At 42.2% G+C, this 21891-nt stretch overlaps 1 protein-coding gene across 4 annotated transcripts in view; it reads left to right on the top strand.

Moving 5' to 3' along the window:
- Positions 1-21891, top strand: part of RAPGEF6 (Rap guanine nucleotide exchange factor 6) — a 200153-nt gene that overhangs the window by 25479 nt on the left and 152783 nt on the right. The window contains exon 1 of one of the 4 annotated variants that reach the window (XM_060765245.2): positions 5183-5889. The exons of the other annotated variants lie outside the window; for them this stretch is intronic. Coding sequence (XP_060621228.2) covers positions 5821-5889 — 69 coding nt within the window. The 5' untranslated portion in view covers positions 5183-5820. Of the gene's footprint in view, positions 1-5182; positions 5890-21891 lie in introns of those variants that run through there. 4 annotated transcript variants of the gene reach the window in all.

Raw genomic sequence — 21891 nt, 5'->3', positions numbered from 1 at the left:
AGAGCTGACAAGGTCCATAGGCAGTCTGAAACCCATTGGGTGTACCTCAGTTTAGAATCTATATGCATTTTAAAAGCCACTAAGGGCACTTCTAGACTGCTATAAAAATTCCAGATTATCTGTTTTGAACTGGATTATATGCAGTGTGGACCCATATAATCCAGTTCAAAGTAGATAATGCGGATTATCCGCTTTGACAATCTGGATTATATGGCAGTGTAGAAGGGGGCTATGTCATTATATACGAATGAACAAGCAGCATATACGACAAATCCGAACAATGCTCTCCAAACTACCCACAAACAGCTATTTATAAACCACAAGCATTCGACTATTTGGGTTAATTCTTTTTCTGAAACTCCTGAGTAACTAATTCTAAACTACTAATCACAGGATTTCATAGTACAGAACCAGGGCAATTAAAGGGGAAATGAACTGTTTTAATTGTGTAGTATGAAAGAACCCCAGGTGCTGTACTTGCAAATCACTTGGAGAAAATCATATGGGAAGCTGCACAGTGAGGGTGAGTCTGAATGTTAAGACAACCATGTTGATCTATTTTTGTAAACCCTAGAGCCATCCTACACAGCATAATGTTATCATTAGCACTGAGTCCCCTGAGGGGTGAAAAAGGTGAGGAAAAAAAGAAGCAAACAAACAAATAATAAATATAATCAGACTAAATCTGCAGACTAAAGTGCTGATAAAGAATGGTACAGTAAGCATGATGGATTTCACCAAAAGGGCCTAGGTCTCACATCTCCTTGATGTTCACAAGTAATTCTGTGCTATCTGCTGTCCACTGGACAGTATTTGGGAGAATCTATATTCTGCAACTAGAATTCCACCCTGGCCAATGCAACAAATGATGGGACAGCCCAGTCTTCCTCCTCGTCAGTGTATTATTTATTTATTTATTTATTTAGGTTGCTTCTACCTAAATATTTATTTATTTATTTAGGTTGCTTCTACCCGGGGGGGGGGGGGGGGGAGGGAGAGAGACTCAGAGCGGCTTACAAAAGCGAGGCACAATTCGATGCCCGCATCACATAACAGCAAAAGACAATAAGGTCAGTTAACAGTGACAGCAATTCTAGCAATAACAACAATTAACAGAAAATAATAATTACTATAGGCAAAAACAACCATAAAACCAATAAAAGCTATAAAACCAATACAAACCTCATTGACAGTCAGCGTTTCACAATCTCATAGTTCCAATTCCAATTCCACAATGGTCCTGTCAGTCCTATCCATCCAGTTATCCATATCTAATTGTTAGATTGCCCAAAGGCCTGGTCCCGCAACCACGTCTTCACCTTCCTCCTGAAGGAGAGGAGGGATGTTGATGCCCTAATTTCCCCCGGGAGTGAGTTCCACAGGTGAGGGGCCACCACTGAGAAGGCTCTGCTCCTCGTCCCCACCAACCTCACTTGTGATAGCGGTGGGGTCGAGAGCAGGGCCTCCCCAGATGATCTCAAATTCCGGGGTGGGACGTAGAGGGAGATACGTTCCGACAGATACACTGGACCGGAACCGTAAAGGGTTTTGTAGGTCAAAACCAGCACCTTGAATTGTGCTCGGAATTGAACTGGCAGCCAGTGGAGCTGACACAGCTGTGGGGTGGTGTGCTCCCTGTATGTCGCTCCAGTAAGCAATCTGGCTGCCGCTCGCTGGACCAATTGAAGTTTCCGAACAGTTTTCAAGAGCAACCCCACGTAGAGTGCGTTGCAGTAGTCTATGCGGGATGTAACAAGAGCGTGGACCACTGTGGCCAGATCAGACTTCCCAAGGTACGGGCGCAACTGGTGCACAAGTTTTAATTGCGCAAAAGCTCTCCTGGCCACCGCTGAGACCTGGGGTTTCAGGCTCAGTGATGAGTCCAGGATCACTCCCAAGCTGCAAACCTGAGTCTTCAGGGGGAGTGTAACCCCGTCCAGCACAGGCTGTAACCCTATGCCCTGTTCGGCCTTACGACTGACCAGTAGGACCTCTGTCTTGTCTGGATTCAATTTCAATTTGTTAGCTCTCATCCAGTCCGACACAGCAGCTAGACACCGATTCAAGGTCTGGACAGCCTCCTTGGTGACAGGTGAGAAGGAGTGACAGATCTGGACATCATCTGCATAGAGATAACACCTCAGTCCGAAACTCCGGACAAATACGGACAAATGCTATTCCAGATCCCTCAGCACTTCACTCTATGTACTGGCTATAAGCCTTGGAAAACAATGTTCCACCTGCAATTGTAACTTTATAATGTCGTTAAGAATGTTTTTCACAACTAAGAAAGGCAAAGAGCAAACTATGACATTCTGTAATACAGAGGCCAAAACCAGTTTAGCCAGAATAAAGCAGGGGTGTAACTTTAACATAACCACAGTGGGTGGGGATGATAGGAATCACAATCCAGCAACATCTGGAAGCCTAATTGTCTAACCACCACCAACACATAGGAACTCAATTAATCTTTAAAAATTATAATTAACTATTATGCTTTCAATAGCCAGGTGTAAGATGCCTATCCCTGAGTTTCTGCTCCAAACCAGTGCCTCCCATGCTGATACAGGGGGACTGACAAACGTTTTGCATAATGGCAGAAAACTATATCATATTGATGCCAAACTGCTTTCTTCTTTCCTCAGTATTTTGCCAGAGATTGGCAGCCAGTTGGACTTTATTGTTGTAAACTGCTGTCCAGTTGACTTTGACCTATAGCAACTCTATGAATGAGAGACCTCCAAGTCACTGACAACAACAGCCCTGCTCAGGTCCTGCAAACTGTGGCATCATTAATTGAGTCTATAGACCTGTAACATGGCCTTCCTCTTTTCCTACTGCCTTCTACCTTACCAAGCATTATTGTCTTTGTGTTGTGAAAAGCTTTCATGGCCAGAATCATGAGGTTGCTCTATATTTTCCGGGCTGTACGGCCATGTTCCAGAAGCATTCTTTCCTGGTGTTTCACCCACACCTACAACAGGCATCCTCAGAGTACCTCACCTCTGAGGATGCCTGCCATTGATGTGAGTGAAACGTCTGGAGATAATGCTTCTGGAACATGGCCATACAGCCCGGAAAACTCACAGCAACCCATTACTGTCTTTTTTAGTGAGTCATGTCTTCCCACGATATGGCCAAAGTATGGCAGCCTCAGTTTAGTCATCATGGCTTATAGGGGGGATGGCTCTAGTACCCATTCATTTGCATTCTTCTGCAATCCATTGTATTCATACAACTCTTCTCTAGCACATTTCATAGGAGCTGATTGTCCCCTTATCACCTTTCTTCACTGCCCTGCTTTCACAACCATACCTAGAAATGGGTATGGTTGTAATATACAGAAAAAGTTCAATTAATTGATGGACATGGCTATTGTAAAAATGTATAAATGTAGTTTCTGGTTGCTTAAGATGTACTACTAAAAATAGGCCTAACTAATAGTCTATCTATATCAGACACAGGCAAACTTGGGCCTTCTGGGTTTTGGACTTCAATTCTCACAATTCCTAACAGCCAGTAGGCTGTCTGGAATTGTGGGAGTTGAAGTCCAAAACACCCAGAGGGCCCAAATTTGCCCATGCCTGTTTTTGTTGTTTATTTGTTCAGACACTTCTGACTCTTCGTGACCCCATAAACCAGCCCAGGCCAGAGCTCCCTGTTGGCAGTGCCCCCCCCCCCCCAGCTCCTTTAAGGTCAAGCCAGTCACTTCAAGGATACCATCCATCCATCTTGCCCTTGCTCTTCCTTTTTTCCCCATTTTCCCCAGCATCATTTTCTTCTCTAAGCTTTCCTGTCTTCTCATTATGTGGCCAAAGCGCTTCATCTTTGCCTCCAATATCCTTCCCTCCAGTAAGCAGTCAGGCATTATTTCCTGGAGTATGGACTGGTTGGATCTTCTTGGGGTCCAAAGCACTCTCAGAATTTTCCTCCAACTCCACAGTTCAAAAGCATCTCTCTTCCTTTGCTCAGTCTTCCTTATGGTCCAGGTCTTGCATCCATCAGTGGTGGCCCCTCGACTCCGGAACTCACTTCCTTAAGAATTCAGACAGGCTCCAACTCTGGCAGTCTTCAGGAGGAGCTTGAAGACGTGGCTGTTCCAGTGTGCCTTCCCGGAATAATGATCCCATAGCACTTTGTCCTCCAAAGCAGTTTAAGTCTGCTCGAATGCCCTTCCACAAACACCAGTATCACCTTTTGTTCATCTCCCAGCATTATTTCCAATTTTAACTCTACATTTGGCCTTCCCACTGTTTTTAATTATGTGTTGTTTTATTGATAATGTTGTGTATTTTATTGTCTATGTTTTTTTCTTTTTTAATTGCCTGTATTGTTGTTATTATTGCTTGTATTGTTGTGTTTGGGCTCGGCCTCATGTAAGCCGCACCGAGTCCCTTGGGGAGATGGTAGCGGGGTACAAATAAAGTGTTATTATTATTATTATTATTATTACCATAAACTCTGTACTGACTTAATACTGAAATACAGTAATTAAATGTAAATAAAGATCAACTTAATTTATTTATTTATAAACTAGCCATCCCCTCCCGCGCATTGCTGTGGCCCAGTCTGTGTATATGTGTTTTGTGTGTGTATATATGTGTATTTGTGTATATATGTGGTTTTGAGCATGCGTTGCAATGTGTTTTTTGGCTTTTAAAGTCTCTTCTGCTGTGTTTTTCAGTGTTTTTATGAGTGATGGTCACTCGTTGGCCTGATAGGTGTCTTGTGTCCAAATTTGGTATCAATTAATGCAGTGATTTTTGAGTTCTGTGAATCGCACAAACGAACATTACATTTTTATTTATATAGATGTCGTAAATAAATATTGAAATACAGTAATTGAATGTAAATAAAGATCAACTTAATGTGACATGGTTTCATTTTACTGTATTATGCAAACAGCTTTTTTCATTCAAAATACTAATTCTGGCATTTGTTTGGGCGGTTCTTTGAGGACTCCTCCTGTCCCTTGACCCTTGACTATCTTCAACCAGCAGTGATCGAACCTCAAGCACACTCAGTACCAACGTGAGGCCTCCGCGCATGCGCACCAAAGAGCTCTTTCTACTCTCTGGCGCAGGCCGGCCCCTCCTTCCTGTTTCCCCGCCCCCTGTCTCTGAGTGACAGGTCTCTGGTCACGTGGGCGCTGCTGCTCCTCCCTCCCCCCCCCACCCCGTTTCAGTCCGTCCGTTGGCCGAGCGAGGGCTCCGTCCAGGCGCGCGCAGGACACTTCCGTCGACTGACTGCGGGGCGCGCGTTGTTCTCGGGCGGCGTGGCTCTCTCTCTCTCCTTGTCGCGCGAGCTCGCCCGCGCCGCTTCCCAAAAGTTACTTTAGTTGGGCGACGAAGAGGAGGAGGAGGAGGAGGAGGAGGGGCCGCGGCGGCGGCGGCGAGGGCGACGGTTGCTCTCTTCACTCTCCGACCGGGCTCGCAAGTGTGGCCAGATGGGCCGGCGCGGTTGGAGAGCCCCTGACTGAGGGAAAGTGAGGGCGGAGGGGAGTGGGGAGGGGGGAGCCCTCCGCCTTTCCTTTCTTTGCCTTCCTTCCCGGCGGGAGTCAGGGCCCGGGCCCTCCCCGCCCTCCCCCCGGAGCCTTCCCTCGGCCCTGCTGCCTGGTGGGAGCTTGCCCTCCCTCGGATTTGCCCGTTTGTTTGGGATTAATTGCTGGGGGAGAAAGCAAGAAAGTTGACTGCGACTCCAAGCTGTGCCTGGACCTGTAAAGCGAAACTCGGAAGTGCCTCCCTTTCCCCCGCTCTCCCTCTCTCCCTCGTACAAGGAAGGACTTTCCTCCCCGAGTAACTGGATAACCCAAGTGGTAGGATGACATCTCTCCTGGATCCCAGGATCAAACAAGCTCTAAGGAAAAAGCCAGCCGAAAGGACTCAAGAGGTAACTGTTCTGCCAGACCTGCTTCCTCCTCCTCTTCCTCCTCTTCTTATCGCGTCCTGTTCCTTTGCTTTAGAATATGGCAAGGATTCTTTGCACACGGTTCTTACTTCCACGTTAGAAGATACGTGTCCAGCATTCACACGTGATAGGTGTATTTATTTATTACTATATCTACATATACTGCCTTTCTCATCCTAGGGGGTTTGCAACATACTAATGGCAAACATTCAATGCCAACATACATGTAGACAGAAAGAAACCCTTTTTTTCATGTCAGGAGCAATTTGACAAACTGCAAGTCGCTTCTGATGTGAGAGAATTGGCTGTCTGTAAAGATGTTGTCCATGGGACACCCGAATGTTTTACCATCCTCTAGGAGGCTTCTCTCATGTCCCCACTTGAGAAGCTGAAGCTAACAGATAAGAGCTCACCCTGCTCGCTGGATTCGAACCACCAACCTTTCGGTCAGCAGTCCTGCCAGCATAAGAGTTTAACCCATTGCGTCACTGGGGGCTCCATCATAATAACTAAAGGCTGTCATATAACTGTAAATTAAAATCATTAAAACCATTAAACATAAGACATAAACACAATTTAAGCATTAAAAAAGCATTTAAACATCCTAGTATAAATATTGAAATGACCAAGTCCAAAAATGGTGGGATTGGTGTTGCTCTCTGTGATGTTTTTGTGATGGCTTCATGGCTGATATTTCTGTGTGGGAGTGAAATGTGTGTATGCCTATGTGTATCTGACAGTGTGGATGTAAACAGAAGATTATTCGCACAGAAAGTCGTCTTGAGAAAAGTAAAACAACAACAAGCCCAAATGGGACATTGATGCAGTTATGCAAATCTTGAGGTTTTTTTTTAAATGGCAGATCTGCTGCATTTTTTAAATCAGGCCCTGTTGCCTCTTGTGAATCTTTCAGACATTAAGCATAAGATTCCCATTTCTTATGCAAAGAGGAAGAGACTAGACTCCTGGTAGCATGGGATGGGTGTGCATCATTAAGAGATGAATATTGGTTTCAGCTTGAGAAAAAAAAAAGCTTGAGAAGCAGTAGTGTATCCTGTATCCAACAGAAAGCAACTGCTTGTTTAAGACACGTTCAATATTGAAATATATATTAGTGTGCTTACTAACTAGATGAGTAGAAATTTGTTTGGAGCTGCATTGCTGCACCCATTGTCTTGCAGTAGGTCCTATTGAACACCAATTGATTTTGTTTTTCAAGACAAAAAAAAGTAATGTAAATTTTCTGAAACACTAGCTTGGGTAAGCTAGAGGCAGCAATGCTTTGGGTTTTGTGTATTTAAGTTCATTTTAATAGGATTTTGCATTCTCATATCCTGTTTAAAAGTATTGAATGGAGCCTTTTGATTTGCTTTTCTGTACTGTGATTGCATGCGGTAGGGAGAGGAAGAGCAGGACAGGATAACAACAAAGTCACAGTTTATTTCCTATGAGACAGGGAAACATCTGTTCTGTTAATATTTCAGGCAGCAAGAAGCAAAAGCAAAAACTTACTTTAGACAAGTTCCTTTTTTTTTGTAAAAATGTTGCCATGAGACATAAAATAGCTGTGTGTCTTTCTTTCCATTTTCTCTTTAATATTTTCATGTTCTCATATTACTGACCTGACATTGCATTGAAAATGTGTTTTTAAAAGATTTCCTTTGCTTCCATTATAATTAGTCCATTTCACCATCTTTTAGTAGTATTTGATAAATTTGGATTCTTGTGGTTATTCCTTGGGAAATTCTTCTTTTTCCACAGTTAGGTTCATAGTCAGAGTTATTATGGTATGTTGTTGTTGTTTGTTCAGTCGTTTCCGACGCTTCGTGACCTCATGGACCAGCCCACGCCAGGGCTCCCTGTCGGCTGTCACCATCCCCAGCTCCTTCAAGGTAAATCCATTCACTTAAAGGATGCCATCCATCCATCTTGCCCTTGGTCGGCCCCTCTTCCTTTTCCCTTCCATTTTCATCAGAATAATTGTCTTTCCTAAGCTTTCCTTTCTTCTCATGATGTGGCCAAAGTACTTCATCCTTGCCTCTCCTGTCCTTCCCTTCAGTGAACAGTCAGGCTTCTCCTGAAGTATGGACTGGTTGGCGGTCCAAAGCACTCTCAGAACATTCCTCCAACACCACAGTTCAAAAGCATCTATCTTCCTTCCTTAAGCCTTCCCTATGGTCCAGCTCTCACATCCATAGGTGACTATGGGGAACACCATTGCTTTAACTATGCGGATCGTCGTTGCCAGTGTGATGTCTCTACTCTTCACTATTTTATCGAGATTGGTCATTGCTCTCCTCCCAAGAAGTAAGCATCTCCTGATTTCCTGGCTGCAGTCTGCATCTGCAGTAATTCAGTCTGTCACGGCCTCCACGTTTTCTTCCTCTATTTCCCAGTTATCAATCATTCTTGTTGCCATAATCTTGGTTTTTTTATATTTAGCTGCAACCCAGCTTTTGCGCTTTCTTCTTTCACCTAGATTAGAAGGCTTCTCAGCTCTTCCTCGCTTTTGGCCATCAAAGTGGTATCATCTGCATATCTAAGGTTGTTAATGTTTCTTCCAGCAATTTTCACCCCAGCCTTGCATTTTGTCAAGTCCTGCACATCGCATGATGTATTCTGCATACAAGTTGAATAGGTATAGGGTATTATGGTATAGGGAAACTTAATTTCTGTACAGCATATTCATCTTGAGTGTGAGTAAGATGGAAAAGGAACAAAGCATTTGTTTGAAAGCAGCAAAAGTCATAGGCACCTAAAACATTTGAGCCTGTAGTCAAGAGTCAGAGATTGTAGCCTGTCTCTCTCTCTCCCAGCTTCTCTCTTCAAACCGTTTCTCTCTGCACATGCATAGCTCAAGCCTAAACAAAAATGAAACAATATCCAAAAGTCCCAGGCCCAGCCATCTCCCCGGTTCCTTCCTTACCAATCAGCTTCATGCATCTTATTTTTCAGTTGACACACGCATACTCACTGATTCCTTGCATGCTCCATCAGTTTTAATCTGTTTGATTGATATGTGTTTTAATTACTTTCATATTTAGATTTTTTATATTTTGATAAGATGTGTCTTATTGTTTTCCTGTATGGCATTGAATTTTTGCCAGATTTGTAAGGCACCTTGAGTCCCCTTTGGGGTCGAGAAAAGCGGGGTAGAAATGAAGTAAATAAATGAATAATAGTCCAGACACTCAAATAGGGTTTGGTGGATGGCTGTCAGGTAAAGGGCCATTTCAGTGGTGATGACTGGTTATGAGATGCTTTTCCCAGAATGGCTCTCCTGCTGCTATTCTGTAATCTTTCTCGGGGCAGAGCAAACTTTGGAATTATTTTGTGGGTCCTTGATCACAGTAATTGTTTTAGATTTTTTGCTTTGAATTTTAAAATCTATATTGTTTGTATTGCGATTGGTTTACTTTATTTGATATTTACTTAGAATTTAGAATGTTAACTTTTGTAAATTGATTAGGGATCAGTGCTGAGTGGATGGCACATAAGTGTTGATAATAAATAAAGTAATCTGAAATTACTTTAATCCACTGAAAAGATATACTGGAGAGACTTTGGGTATAAGCAAAGATAAGCAAAGATAAACCATATGTCTTATAGGGAAAAGTTGGTATATCTTGACTATTTATGCTACATATGACCTTGGGTTACCAGTATTTTCTTTATTTGTTAACTGCTATTGAATCAGAATGTTCCAGTTTCATAGAAATTAGGAACTTCACAGTGAGGTTTAAAAAGTGGAAGGATCAGAGTGGGATTCAGCCTCCCTGAATCTCCTTAGGGAAAGAGGGTGGGTTAAAAATAAAGTTTATTATTATTTGATACATGCCAAGATCAATACACAGCAAACAAGATCACTATGCTGGCTTTTGTATTTGATCACTCTTTGGACACTTCCCAAGTTTCCAGGCTCTGTGATGTATTGGCGAGTAATGTGTTCAGATCCAAGTACGGTGGCCCTTTGCAGCTGACAGATGGTAATTTTGTCAGCACTGATTATGTTTAAGTGCAGGCCAAGGTCTTTAGGCACTGTACCCAGTGTGCCGATCACCACTTGGACCACCTTTACTGGCTTGTGCCAGAGTCTTTGCAGTTCTGTCTTTAAATCCTCATATGTATAAGCATTTCCAATGGCTTCTCGTCAATTCTGCTGCCACTTGGGATTGCAACATTAACTATCCATATTTGTTTATTTTCCATGATTGTGAGGTCAGGTATATTGTGCTCCAAAACTCTGTCAGTCCGAATTCGGAAGTCCCAGAGTAGTTTGATATGTTCGGTTTCCGTAACTTTTTCAGGCCAGTTCTTTGTCACAGGCAGATGGTATTTGTGGCGCAAGTACCAATGGATCATCTGAGCAACTGTGTTGTGCCTCTGCATATAGTCCGTCTGCATGATCTTCTTGCAGCGGCTGAGTATGTGATCCACTTAAAATCTGTCGGTGGCTTTTCAGTTCTGGCTTTGATAAGATTTGTTCTAATTGCTTGTTCTTCGGCTGCAAGAATCCCCCCCCCCCCCCGCCAATCTTCTTTTTCAAAGTTCCATTTGTGAGCTGCATCCATGTTTGTTGTCAATTTTCCCCAGGAACTGTCCATGGAGAGCCTTCTGTTGCCAGTTTTCTCTTTTGCTCTGCATTGTATTTTTACGGTATTCACTCTTGTCTTTTGCACTTTAAGCAGTTTTCTACTGTTGATTTCCAACAGTGTTGTTTCTTGACTGCCTTTCACATAATTTGCCAGTGCACTTTTCTGTTATTATTTTTATCATCATCACATGAAAATTCTGTGACTAGAACACAGTTTTTTAATATTAAAAAAAAATCAAAGTAGCAGTGGACACTCTGTGCACCAGGTGATTTGATTTGTGGAGGGAAAGTTTTTTCTTTATTGTTATTTTCCTATTATTAATTATGTCTTTGAACCAGTTACTTGCCCCTTTTCTCTGAAGTTTACTAGTGAAAGCAAATGCTGCTTTTGGGGAGGGGGAAATGATAGACTATGGGTTAATTATATCTCCCTCACCAGATGGTCTCTGTCTGAATTTTGATCTCTTGTGGCACATTACTTCTCGGTCAGTTTGACACTGACAGAAGATATATACGACTGGCCTGCAAAGGTTGTCTGTTCTTTACCTATTATTTTGTTTAGATCTTGCTCAATCCTAGTTACAGTGTGACCTTGCTAAGCGTTGAATGCATATTTCTGACCATAATCAATGCTCAGGGGATCCTTTGGTGGGCTTGAACAGTTACACTTGTCATGGTCACCATAACACTGTGAACATGCTCAGTTATGTCTAATTTTAAAGATAGACGGGGTCAAGTGTGGCTGAATGGTGACTTCCAGGGTACCTGGTGGGAGGCCAGAAAGTAATACTGGTTACTGTATAGTTCAGTAGTAGAACACCTGCTCTGAATGTAGGAGGTACCAGTATCTCTAGATCGGACGAGGGGGGAAAATCCTGCCTAAAACTCAATTCTGAAAGTCAGAAATAACAATACTGGGCCAGGTGGAACCCGTAATCTGACTCATTCTAAGACAATTTCCTGTGTCCCTAAAACTGGTATTAATATATTGGTCATATGTATTGTCACATCTATACTACACTGACCAAACCCAATTTTGCAAAGTAAATGTGGTTATGATAAATTATCCATCAGAGATCTCCAGTAGAGTTGGCAAAAGATTCTGTCATAAACCGAGAATTCTGCTGGTAGTCAGAACTGGCAATTCTGGGTTAGATGAACTAGTGGCAGGGGCGGCTCAACCCATTATGCAAAGTAAGCATTTGCAGTATAGTTGATTTTGCCCAGGGTTGCTCTTGAGGCGCTCTTGGGGGAAAATAGACCTTGACATATGTGAGTTGTAGTTACTGGGATGTACAGTTCACCTAAAATCAAAGAGCATTCTGAACTCCACCAATGATGGAATTGAACCAAATATGGCACACAGAACTCCCATGACGAACAGAAAATATATATCAGTGATTGATTGGGGTGGGGCACCAAAATACCGTTTGCTTACCGTTGAAAATTACCTAGGTCCGCCTCTGACTAGTGGTTTTGTATAGTACAAGGTCTCTTGTGTTGCTCTGGTGAGTCACAGACAACATGCCTGTTTTTCTCATCTGTAACTTCCCCACTCTTTCCTTTGTTTAAGGTTTGAGAGAAAATTGTAATGGGGGTCTCAGGAGTGCCTTGTGTAAGCTAGTAATCAGTTTTGTGTTTCCGGGACCTTGTGTTCCTTGCAAGATTGCTGCCCATCATTAGTTTAAGGCAGTGGTTCCCAACCTTTTTTTGACCAGGGACCACCTGACCAGGGACCACTCCAACATTAGTACCAAACGGGTTCCAAATCAGTTTTTTTTTTTTAGTAATCTTTCAATTTGGTTTGATTATTTGGGGTGCTGATTCAGAAAATTGCATTGGGTAGACCACATCAGCTCTAGTTTCTGATACAGAACATATGCCATCCAGTAGTCGCCTTCTGCTCACCCACATAAAACCATATTTAATAATCTAGAGTTGATGTGGACTATCCAGTGCAATTTTCTGAATCAGTACCCCAAATGACCCCCAGAATGAGACTTAAAAACGAAGATACCAAGGTGTCACTGCCTCCAGGAGAGAGACACATGGAATGGCTCTGCTCATGGGGAGGGAAGAGGAGGATAAGCATCAATCAGGAGGTTTGTTGTCAAGCATTTTGTGGGTAGTCAGCCTCTCCCCTCCTGACATACTCTTTGCCTCGGCACTATAAGAGGGTTTCGCGAAACCAGTCACTCTCATAGCAATAGTGTAGTAACGGAGAGGCCGCAGACCATATTTTAGTTTTTGGGGACCACTGATGGTCCATGGACCACAGGTTGTGAACCTCTGGCTTAAAGCCACATACTATTTTGGCATATGATAGACATATATGGGAGGTAATGCTCCTCCAGATATTAGGTGTCAGAAGATGAGGCATGACTCAAGCTTATGTGTTTCCCACTTTTCTTTTTTACCACATTATGAGATGCTGGTTTATCCATTGCTTTACAGAAGATTCAGGGCATCTTTGCTGAAAGTGCCATCTCTTATGCCTAGAATAGGGGTCCTCAAACTAAGGCCCGCGGGCCACATGCGGCCCACTGAGGGCATCTATCCAGCCCGTGCAGCCTGGCCTGGCCTGGCATAAAGCCCCTCACCGCTTGTGTCAGCGGCGTTTCTCTCTCTCTCACCGGAGCGGCTTTCGGCGAGGTCGCGCCAGGCCAGGCTTCTCCTTCCTTTCCCTTCCCCCTTTCTCTCCCCTTCCCCTTCCTTCCTTCCTTCCCTCCCTTCCCCTTCCTTCTTCTTTCCTTCCCTCCCGTGTGGGAGGGAGAAGCCAGGGCTAGGGAAGCCGGCGTTGCCTGGCCACGCCCACCTGGCTCCGGCTCTTCTGGGTTCTTCTCTGGAGAGCAATGGCATGCGCTCTGCTGTGCTCTCTGCTCCCCGCGGCCACAAGGCGCCTCCGTCTCTATTCCCAGCCACGCCGGGAGTACAAGCGATGGGTGGGCGCTTATCTGGAGCAGCAGCGGCTCCTGGAGCCCCCGCGGCGCTGCTCTGAAAAGGTTTGGCGCAATTCTATAGTTGATGGGGTTCAGAATGCTCTGTGATTGTAGGTGAACTACAAATCCCAGCAACTACAACTCCCAAATGTCAAGATTCTATTTTCCCCAAACTCCATCAGTGTTCACATTTGGTCATATGGAATATTCGTGCCAAGTTTGGTCCAGATCCATCATTGTTTGAGGCCACAGTGATCTCTGGATGTAAGTGAACTACAACTCCAAAACCAAAGGACACTGCCCACCAAACCCTTCCCGTATTTTCTGTTAGTCATGGGAGAACTGTGTGCCAATTTTGGTTCAATTCCATCGTTGGTGGGGTTCGGAATGTTCTTTGATTATAGGTAAACTATAAACCCCAGCAACTACAACTCCCAAATGACAAAATCAATTTTTTTGAGTGAAGGACATACATTGGGTTGTTAGGTGTCCAGTGGTTTTTGAGTTCTGTTAATCCCACAAACGAACATTACATTTTTATTTGTATAGATTTATTTCCTGTATTTATACCCTGCCCTTCTGCCCCCGAAAGGGGACTCATGCTTACATATGCCAAAAACCACTTTCAAAACGACAGAAAATAGATTCCCCCCCTTATTTTCATTGGAACTATTTTATCTTCAGAAATGCTAAAGTTATCTTTTTCTATGTATTCCTTTATTGCTTTCAGCAACCCATGGTTGGGTGTGTGCGCATGTATGTGCTTTCAGGTCTCCTTTTATTTATGGCGGCCCCATGAATTTAATAGGGATTTCTTTGAGAGGAAATACTCAAAAATAGTTTTGTCAGTTTCTTTCTCTGAAATAAAGCACCTGCTATTTATTTGTGGCTTCCCATCCAAATACTAACTAGAGCTAACCCTGCTTAGCATTCAAGATCAGAGACATTTAGTATTTCATTGACTTTGCCAGGTATTATTCTTCTGTACTGTAGTATCTGTTACCCCTGTGACCCAACTTGTACAGGCAGTCCCCAAGTTACAAACAAATTATGTAGTTTTGTTCTCACTGTAGGCTGAACAGTAAACATATTCATGGATTCCCTGCTGTTATATTAAGACTGTTACCCATGCTGTGACATGCTTGAAATCAAAAATTCATTTGTTTGTAATTAGAAATAAATATTTCAAATGTATAATTACATATTGTTTTTGTGATTAATCACTATGCTTTATGTTCAGATTGTAACAATAAAAATACATCCTGCGTATCAGATATTTACATTACGATTCATAACAGTAGCAAAATAAGACATGTGCAGTGTGCATAGAATTTGGTCATTGTTTTTTTAAAAAAACTATAGTCCGGCCCTCCAATGGTCTGAGGGACAGTAATCTGGCCCCCTGTTAAAAAAGTTTGAGGACCCCTGGCCTAGAAGATTGAGGATATTGGGGGGGAGGGGTGTTTTGCTTTTGGCTCGAGCTGTTGCTCCAAAAAAAATCCAAGAACCACAATTTTTTGTTCATTTGTAATAATGAAGCAAACATTGTAGTTCTGATATTGAACTTAAATTTTAAAATCCTGACCTCATGAAATAGACAGATATTAGTAATCTACTTAAAGTAATTAGAATTTGATTTGCAGATTGTGGTTTATTTGGTAGCTGTTAACCATAGTTTGGTTAGAAAGCCACACTTGGTTTGACAGGAGCATCAAAGTAGGAGAAACTGGAATGTACATATATAATAGTTTATGAACCTGGAATGAAGTTTGTTGTGATATGTGAATGTGGATTTTGATCCTATTTTAAGAGGATTCATGTGTAGATTGAGCAATGTTTTTCTAGACATCTTATATAACTGAAAAATGTATAAATGTGATTCAAATAGGAAGAAACTGTATTCCTTAAAATCAGATTTTGACTTAAGTCTGACCTATTTTCAAAATTCTTCCTAAAAAAATCTTAAAAATATATTTTATGTTAGTAAAAATGTTTCACATAATGGGGTGTGAGAAAGTACTGGTTTGACATTTTTTCCCAACAAATGGTTTGTATTTTTTTACTAGACCTGCATTTTTGTGTGTGAGTAGCATTGCATTAACCCTTTCTGTTGAGGAAACTGCTTTTGCTGGTGAGTCAGAGTACAGCTTCTCATCCCTGATACATGCTCGTTTTGCCTGTAAAATTGGTCCAAAGTGTCAGAAAATCCTCCATAGCATATGTTGGGAGGGCATGGGAACTGCATGAGAAGAAAGGAAGAGAAAATTATATGGCATGCATGGAAATTATTTTTTTAATGTATGAGTGGGTGTCACTTTCTACCACACTGGTTTCTGACTGGCCCTACTTTAAAGCCACAAAGGCTTGAATATCTTTGAAGAGTCTCTGGAGCCATGCACAACCAAAATTCATACTTGTATAAGTATCTTTGGAGTTGGTGGGTATAGCCTTTTCCTTGAGAACAATAATGGGTTGGAGAGTGAATTACCAGCAACCTCTGTCTGCTGTGAGCAGGTGGTACTGCCATCTTCAACCTGGTCTTCTTTGTATTTTGGCCTTAAGCACTGTTCTGCATACGTTACTTGCATTTTTGAGCTTTGCTTTCTCCTTGCTGTACTCATTTTTGACAGTGTTGCTGCTTGTGAAAGTTATCTATAATATTTTTATTATTGTGATGTTACCTCTTTGCTGTTGGAAGACATGTTGAATCCAGGGAAGTGGGACAAAATTTGGCTTATGCAACAGAACTGTCCTGGTTCTTCCTCACTGCAATACTGTGTACCGCATCTCCCAATACTCTGGATGGCAAAACAGCATGGGATGCAAGGTACTTTTGAGATTCAGGCATTTACCTGTACAGAAAGAATAATAACTTTTTTTTTATCCCACCACCATTTCCTTGAAGGGACTCAGAGTGGCTTACATGGGGACAAGCCCAATCAACATAGTTTAAAATATAACACAGTAAAAATTCATAAAACAACATCACAAAACAATATTAAATAACCATCGAACAAACAACCAGTATCTTGACATAGCAAACAATAACTGAGAATACAGTAGTTTCCATCCACTTTCTTGCAGAAGGACATCTATTCATACAGTACTATTTCTAAGTGCTTTCTCCAAGCCTGCTCCAGAAGTTTCTTTACCTTCTGGGAGGGGTTTTATGCGGGATGTGAGAGGGTTGCATGGGGATTATCTTCTAGTAGTGGTGTGTGTTCTGCCAGATGTAGTTGGATACAGTCTGCTATAAATACAGGTTGGTTCTTTTTTGGTCTCAGCCAGTAAATAGCATGATAAAAGATTATTACTGCTGTTGGTATATGGGAAAAAATAAATGAAATATATTTGTTATTGTGTCCCTTTCCAACTTACAGCATCCATAAGGCAAACATGCCACAGGGTTTTCTTGGCCTATGGTCACCCAGTGGGTTTCCATGACAGAATGTGAATTTGAACCTTGGTCCCCAGAGTTGTAGTCCAATGCTCAAATCACACAATTCTTTATATTTCTGGAAATGTAAATTAATATGAGTTTGTGGCAATTCTAAAACGTTACTTAAAACCAATTGTTACATGAATAAGTGTATATATGTTTGTACAGTCAGTTCACAGTTACTAACAATATAGGTTGTGTAGAATTTGTTGAATTTGTTTGTAAATTGGAACAGATACATTTTAAGTGTAACTCCAAACACACTCACACACATACACATGTATGTTTTGGATAGCACAAGGAAGGGTTAACACCCCTGTGGTGTTTGTTTTGCTTTCTATGCCTTTCTTTAGAAGATTTCACTTTACTTTCTGTCCCTGTGATAATTGTATTTTGAAAAATTGGCTTGTTGTGGAAACAAGGATTAGTGATAAAGCTTAAGTGGCGACACCTTTCCTCCATAATAACTCTTTCAGGAGTGAATGTCCCTTTCTAGGAATAGTTTTCTCTCACTTCCTGTTGTCTCATCCCTGTTTGTAACTATGAGTCTGTTTGTAACTTGGGGGCTGCCCGTATATAGTATAATAAATAGCCTTACTGTTATTATATTTGATTGATGGTTATATTCAGACATTCCGAGAATGTGCTATAGAACAGTCTTGGAGTTAGGTGCTCCTTGTCCTTTTTCCTCTTCTTTTGCATGCAGTTAGAACAGGACAGCTAGAACTTCAGAAGGTGTGAGGGTCCGTTTTGGCTCATATGCCCCCTGGAGGGTGATGTTACCCTAAAATTCATAGCTATGTAAGTGAAAACAAAAGTGGAAAACAACTGATTTCTGGTGTCTGTTCTCAGCTATTTGCAACCTTCATGAGACTTAGGATTTGTTTCTACAGTATTACTGCAACACAAGGTTGCTTATTTTTTGTTTTTGAGATAATTTTCCATTTTGAGAGGTGGATTTCAGTTTCCTCATGCCTTTTTAGATGCTTGCATTCTTGCTAATAGCAAGCTACAATTTACAAAACTACCAACCTAGTTTATGAAAACAATAATTCAACATCATCATTGTTATTATTAAACTTTATTTGTACCCCGCTACCATCTCCCCAAGGGACTCGGTGCGGCTTACATGAGGCCGAGCCCACAATACAACAATAAAAGAATAGCAACAGTAATACAACAATAAATAAAGCTCATAAACAGAAAGTAGCAATAAACATTAACAATAACACAGCGACGTTTAAAAAACCTATGGCAGGGCCAAATGTACTAATTAATGTTTTTTTAAAAATAAAACTATTATTTTCAAATCAGTGTTCTAACCTACCTTTGTAGCCATAGGATAGTATACGATTGGGTGGAGAGGTGGGAGACTTATATGTAGGTATTAACTCTGAAATTTGAAAAAACAAGCTACATTACTGTAGTTCTTTACATTGAAATGAATAACAATTTCAGTGTAATATAATTGGAATAGCTGTGACATACATTATATTATTTCATAATTATGCATTTATGAATGTAATAACTATGCACGTATGCTATCAGTAAATTGAACTCTTTCATAGGTCTTTGCCCCAGATTTAAGTTGGCAGTTTGCATTGAGAGACTTTGGAAATTATTTATTGTCAACATACTGTAACATTTATAGTTACGCTTATTATAGGTATGTAGAGCATAGAACATTTATAGTCACATTTATTATAGGTATGTAATATCATTGTGCATGTACTCAGAACTGTTTTCTCCTGAGTTCAATGGGGTTTACTCCTTGATAAGTACAGGCAGTCCCCAAGTTGCAAACATCTGACTTACAAACGACTCATCCTTAAGAATAGGGAGTGAACCAACCGGACGTGAGAGAAATATATCCCTAGGAAGGGAAATTCACACCTGAAAGAGTTATCATGGAGAACAGGTACCTCAGATGAAGCTTTATCACCAAATGTACCTGTTCCAACTGACAAATAAATTCAAATTAAGAGCAAACCTATAGAACCTATCTTGTTCATAACTTGGGGACTGCCTGTATGTGTTAATTAAGTTTAATATGCTGAATGAAAAATCAGTCCTGATGGAACAGAATGGTGTTTTTATTTTATTTGTTTAGTAGAATTCTAATTATTGACAATATAACATGCTAGTCTTATGTACTAACATGTAGGCTCTTGTTTTAAACAGATGGAAGGTATCATGACAATGTGAAGTTATTTTCATAAGATGTTTATCTTTACAACTTGGGGTCATTTTTATGTGGCTGTCCAGTTATTAAATTAGCCTTGCTAGCTTTGTTGGTATTGAAGTATTTGGAATATCTGCCCCATAAGCACAGCACATCATTGAGTTGATTAAGAATGTCCTGCAGCCAGTATTGAGAAAGACCTTTTGAAATTTATTTCTAAATCAGATTACTCACAATGGTACTCGCTTATAACTGAAGAAATTTCACTACGTCTGTATTTAGGTCAATGGTAAAACAAACCCAAAAACTGAACTTTTGGGACTATTTATTTGATCTTTTTAAACATTAAAAATGTTTCCAGTTTAATGACAGCTAATAACTCTGTATTGTACAAAATTGCCGTAAATCTAAACCAAGTTTGAAAGACAAGTAAAAACATGAATTCATGCTATAAGAATAGGGCCAGAATTTGTAACTCCTAAAAAAACAAACATAAAGGAAAAATATGGCCAGAATATTGTTGAGCTGCTATAAAGGAAATTTCCAAGTTATGAAAAAGATAGGTTCTGTTCTTGACTGGTGTTACTTGTACAACTGTGGGATTCTGTACCTTGATATCTGTAATTAGGACCGTTATCTTTGTACAGTGTGTTGCACTTTAATTAATTCTTGCCTTTGTTGGCAAATGTGTACTTCTATTTGTATTACTGTTACTAGAAGAGAGGGACATTTTAAATATATTTCATGGCATCAGAACCCTCTAGAGCAGGGGTCCCCAAACTTTTTGAACAGGGGACCAGATTACTGTCCCTCAGACCATTGGAGGGCCAGACTATTTTTTTTAAAAAAAGTGACCAAATTCCTATGCACGCTGCACATGTCTTATTTTGCTACTGTTATGAATCGTAATGTAAATATCTGATATGCATGATGTATTTTTTTGTTACAATCTGAACATAAAGCATAGTGATTAATCACAAAAACATAAATATAGGAAATAAATCTATATAAATAAAAATGTAACATTCGTTTGTGGGATTAACAGAACTCAAAATCCACTGGATACCTAACAACCCAATGTATGTCCTTCACTCAAAAAAATGATTTTGTCATTTGGGAGTTGTAGTTGCTGGGATTTATATTTCACCTACAATCAAAGAGCATTGTGAACCCCACCAAGGATGGAATTGAACCAAATTTGGCACACAGTTCTCCCATGACCAACAGAAAATACTAGAAGGGTTTGGTGAGCAGTGTCCTTTGGTTTTGGTGTTGTAGTTCACCTACATCCAGAGATCATTGTGGCCTCAAACAATGATGGATTTGGACCAAACTCTAAGAATACTCAATATGTCAAAATGTGAACACTGGTGGAGTTTGGGGAAAATAGAATCTTGACATTTGGGAGTTGTAGATGCTGGGATTTATAGTTCACCTACAATCACAGAGCATTCTGAACCCCACCAACGATAGAATTGGGCCAAACCTCCCACACAGAACAGCCATGTGGGCCACAGCAACGCATGGCAGGGGATGGCTAGTGCGAGCGTCTGGCTTGCACAAGGGGCTGCGCGAGGTAGGTAAGGGGAAAGCAGGGGAAGGCAGGGGAAGGGGCAGGCGGCGCAGCTTCGGGGCAGCGCCGCCTGTCCCTTCCCCGGCCGAGCCTGCCTTCCCCTGGCTTCCTGAAGCCAGGGGAAGGCGGGGGGAAGGGGCAGGCGGCGCAGCTTCGGAGCAGCGCTGTCTGTCCCTTCCCCAGGCCGAGCCGGGCCGAGCCTTCAGGAAACCAGGGGAAGGTGGGGGGAAGGGGCAGGCGGCGCGGCTTCGGAGCAGCGCCGCCTGTCCCCTCCCCGGGCCGAGCCTGCCTTCCCCTGGCTTCCTGAAGCCAGGGGAAGGTGGGGGGAAGAGGCAGGTGGCACGGCTTCGGAGCAGTGCCGCCTGTCCCTTCTCCGGGCCGAGACTGCCTTCCCCTGGCTTCCTGAAGGCGGGGGGAAGAGGCAGGCTGCGCGGCTTTGGACCAGCGCCGCCTGTTGCTTCCCCGGGCGGAGCCTGCCTTCCCCTGGTTTCAGGAAGCCGAGGGAAGGTGGGGGAAGGTGCAGGCGGCGCAGCTTCGGTGCGGCGCTGCCTGTTCCTTCCCTGGGCCAAGCCTGCCTTCCCCTGGCTTCAGGAAGCCGGGGGAAGGCGGGGGAAGGGGCAGGCGGCGCGGCTTCGGTGCAGCGCTGCCTGTCCCTTCCCCTGGCCGAGCCTGCCTTTCCCTGGCTTCCTGGCTTCCACTCCTAGCGCGGCTAGGAGTGGAGTGGGAGGCGCCCTGTGGCCGCAGAGAGCAGAGCGGCCGGAGCAGAGGGTTCCCGCAATTAGCGGAGCGGCGCCGGATGGACGTGGCCAGGCCAGGCCACGCGGGCCGGAGAAATGCCCTCGGCGGGCCGCATATGGCCCGCGGGCCATAGTTTGGGGACCCCTGCTCTAGAGTGCTTGTAGATGTGAACTTAGAACTTTATAATGGAAGTATTTTGAGATGTCAATAGTACAAAATACAGAAGTGTTAAGAAGTGCTCCTTCATATTTCTTTGTCTTGATATTCCTTTGTTTTATCACAATGAAAAAAGGACAGTGGATATTTTCTTTCTTATAGTGACATATATTTGACTATTGGGTTGTTTTTTTATGGAAAGTTCTTTAAAACTAATGCTGTGCATTTACTTTGTTCACATATGAAGAAAGAAGCTGAACAAATTGTCATTTCTTTTATTTGTTTTATAATGATAACATGGTAAAGGAAATGTAAAGTATTTATGGAGGACAATCTGTTTTGGAATTATTTTTCTGTTTCACA

Source organism: Anolis sagrei, chromosome 2 (assembly GCF_037176765.1).
Source record: "Anolis sagrei isolate rAnoSag1 chromosome 2, rAnoSag1.mat, whole genome shotgun sequence".
Lineage (NCBI taxonomy): Eukaryota > Metazoa > Chordata > Lepidosauria > Squamata > Dactyloidae > Anolis > Anolis sagrei.
Note: the sequence above shows the minus strand (reverse complement) of the source record. Positions and strands in the feature narration are given on the sequence as shown.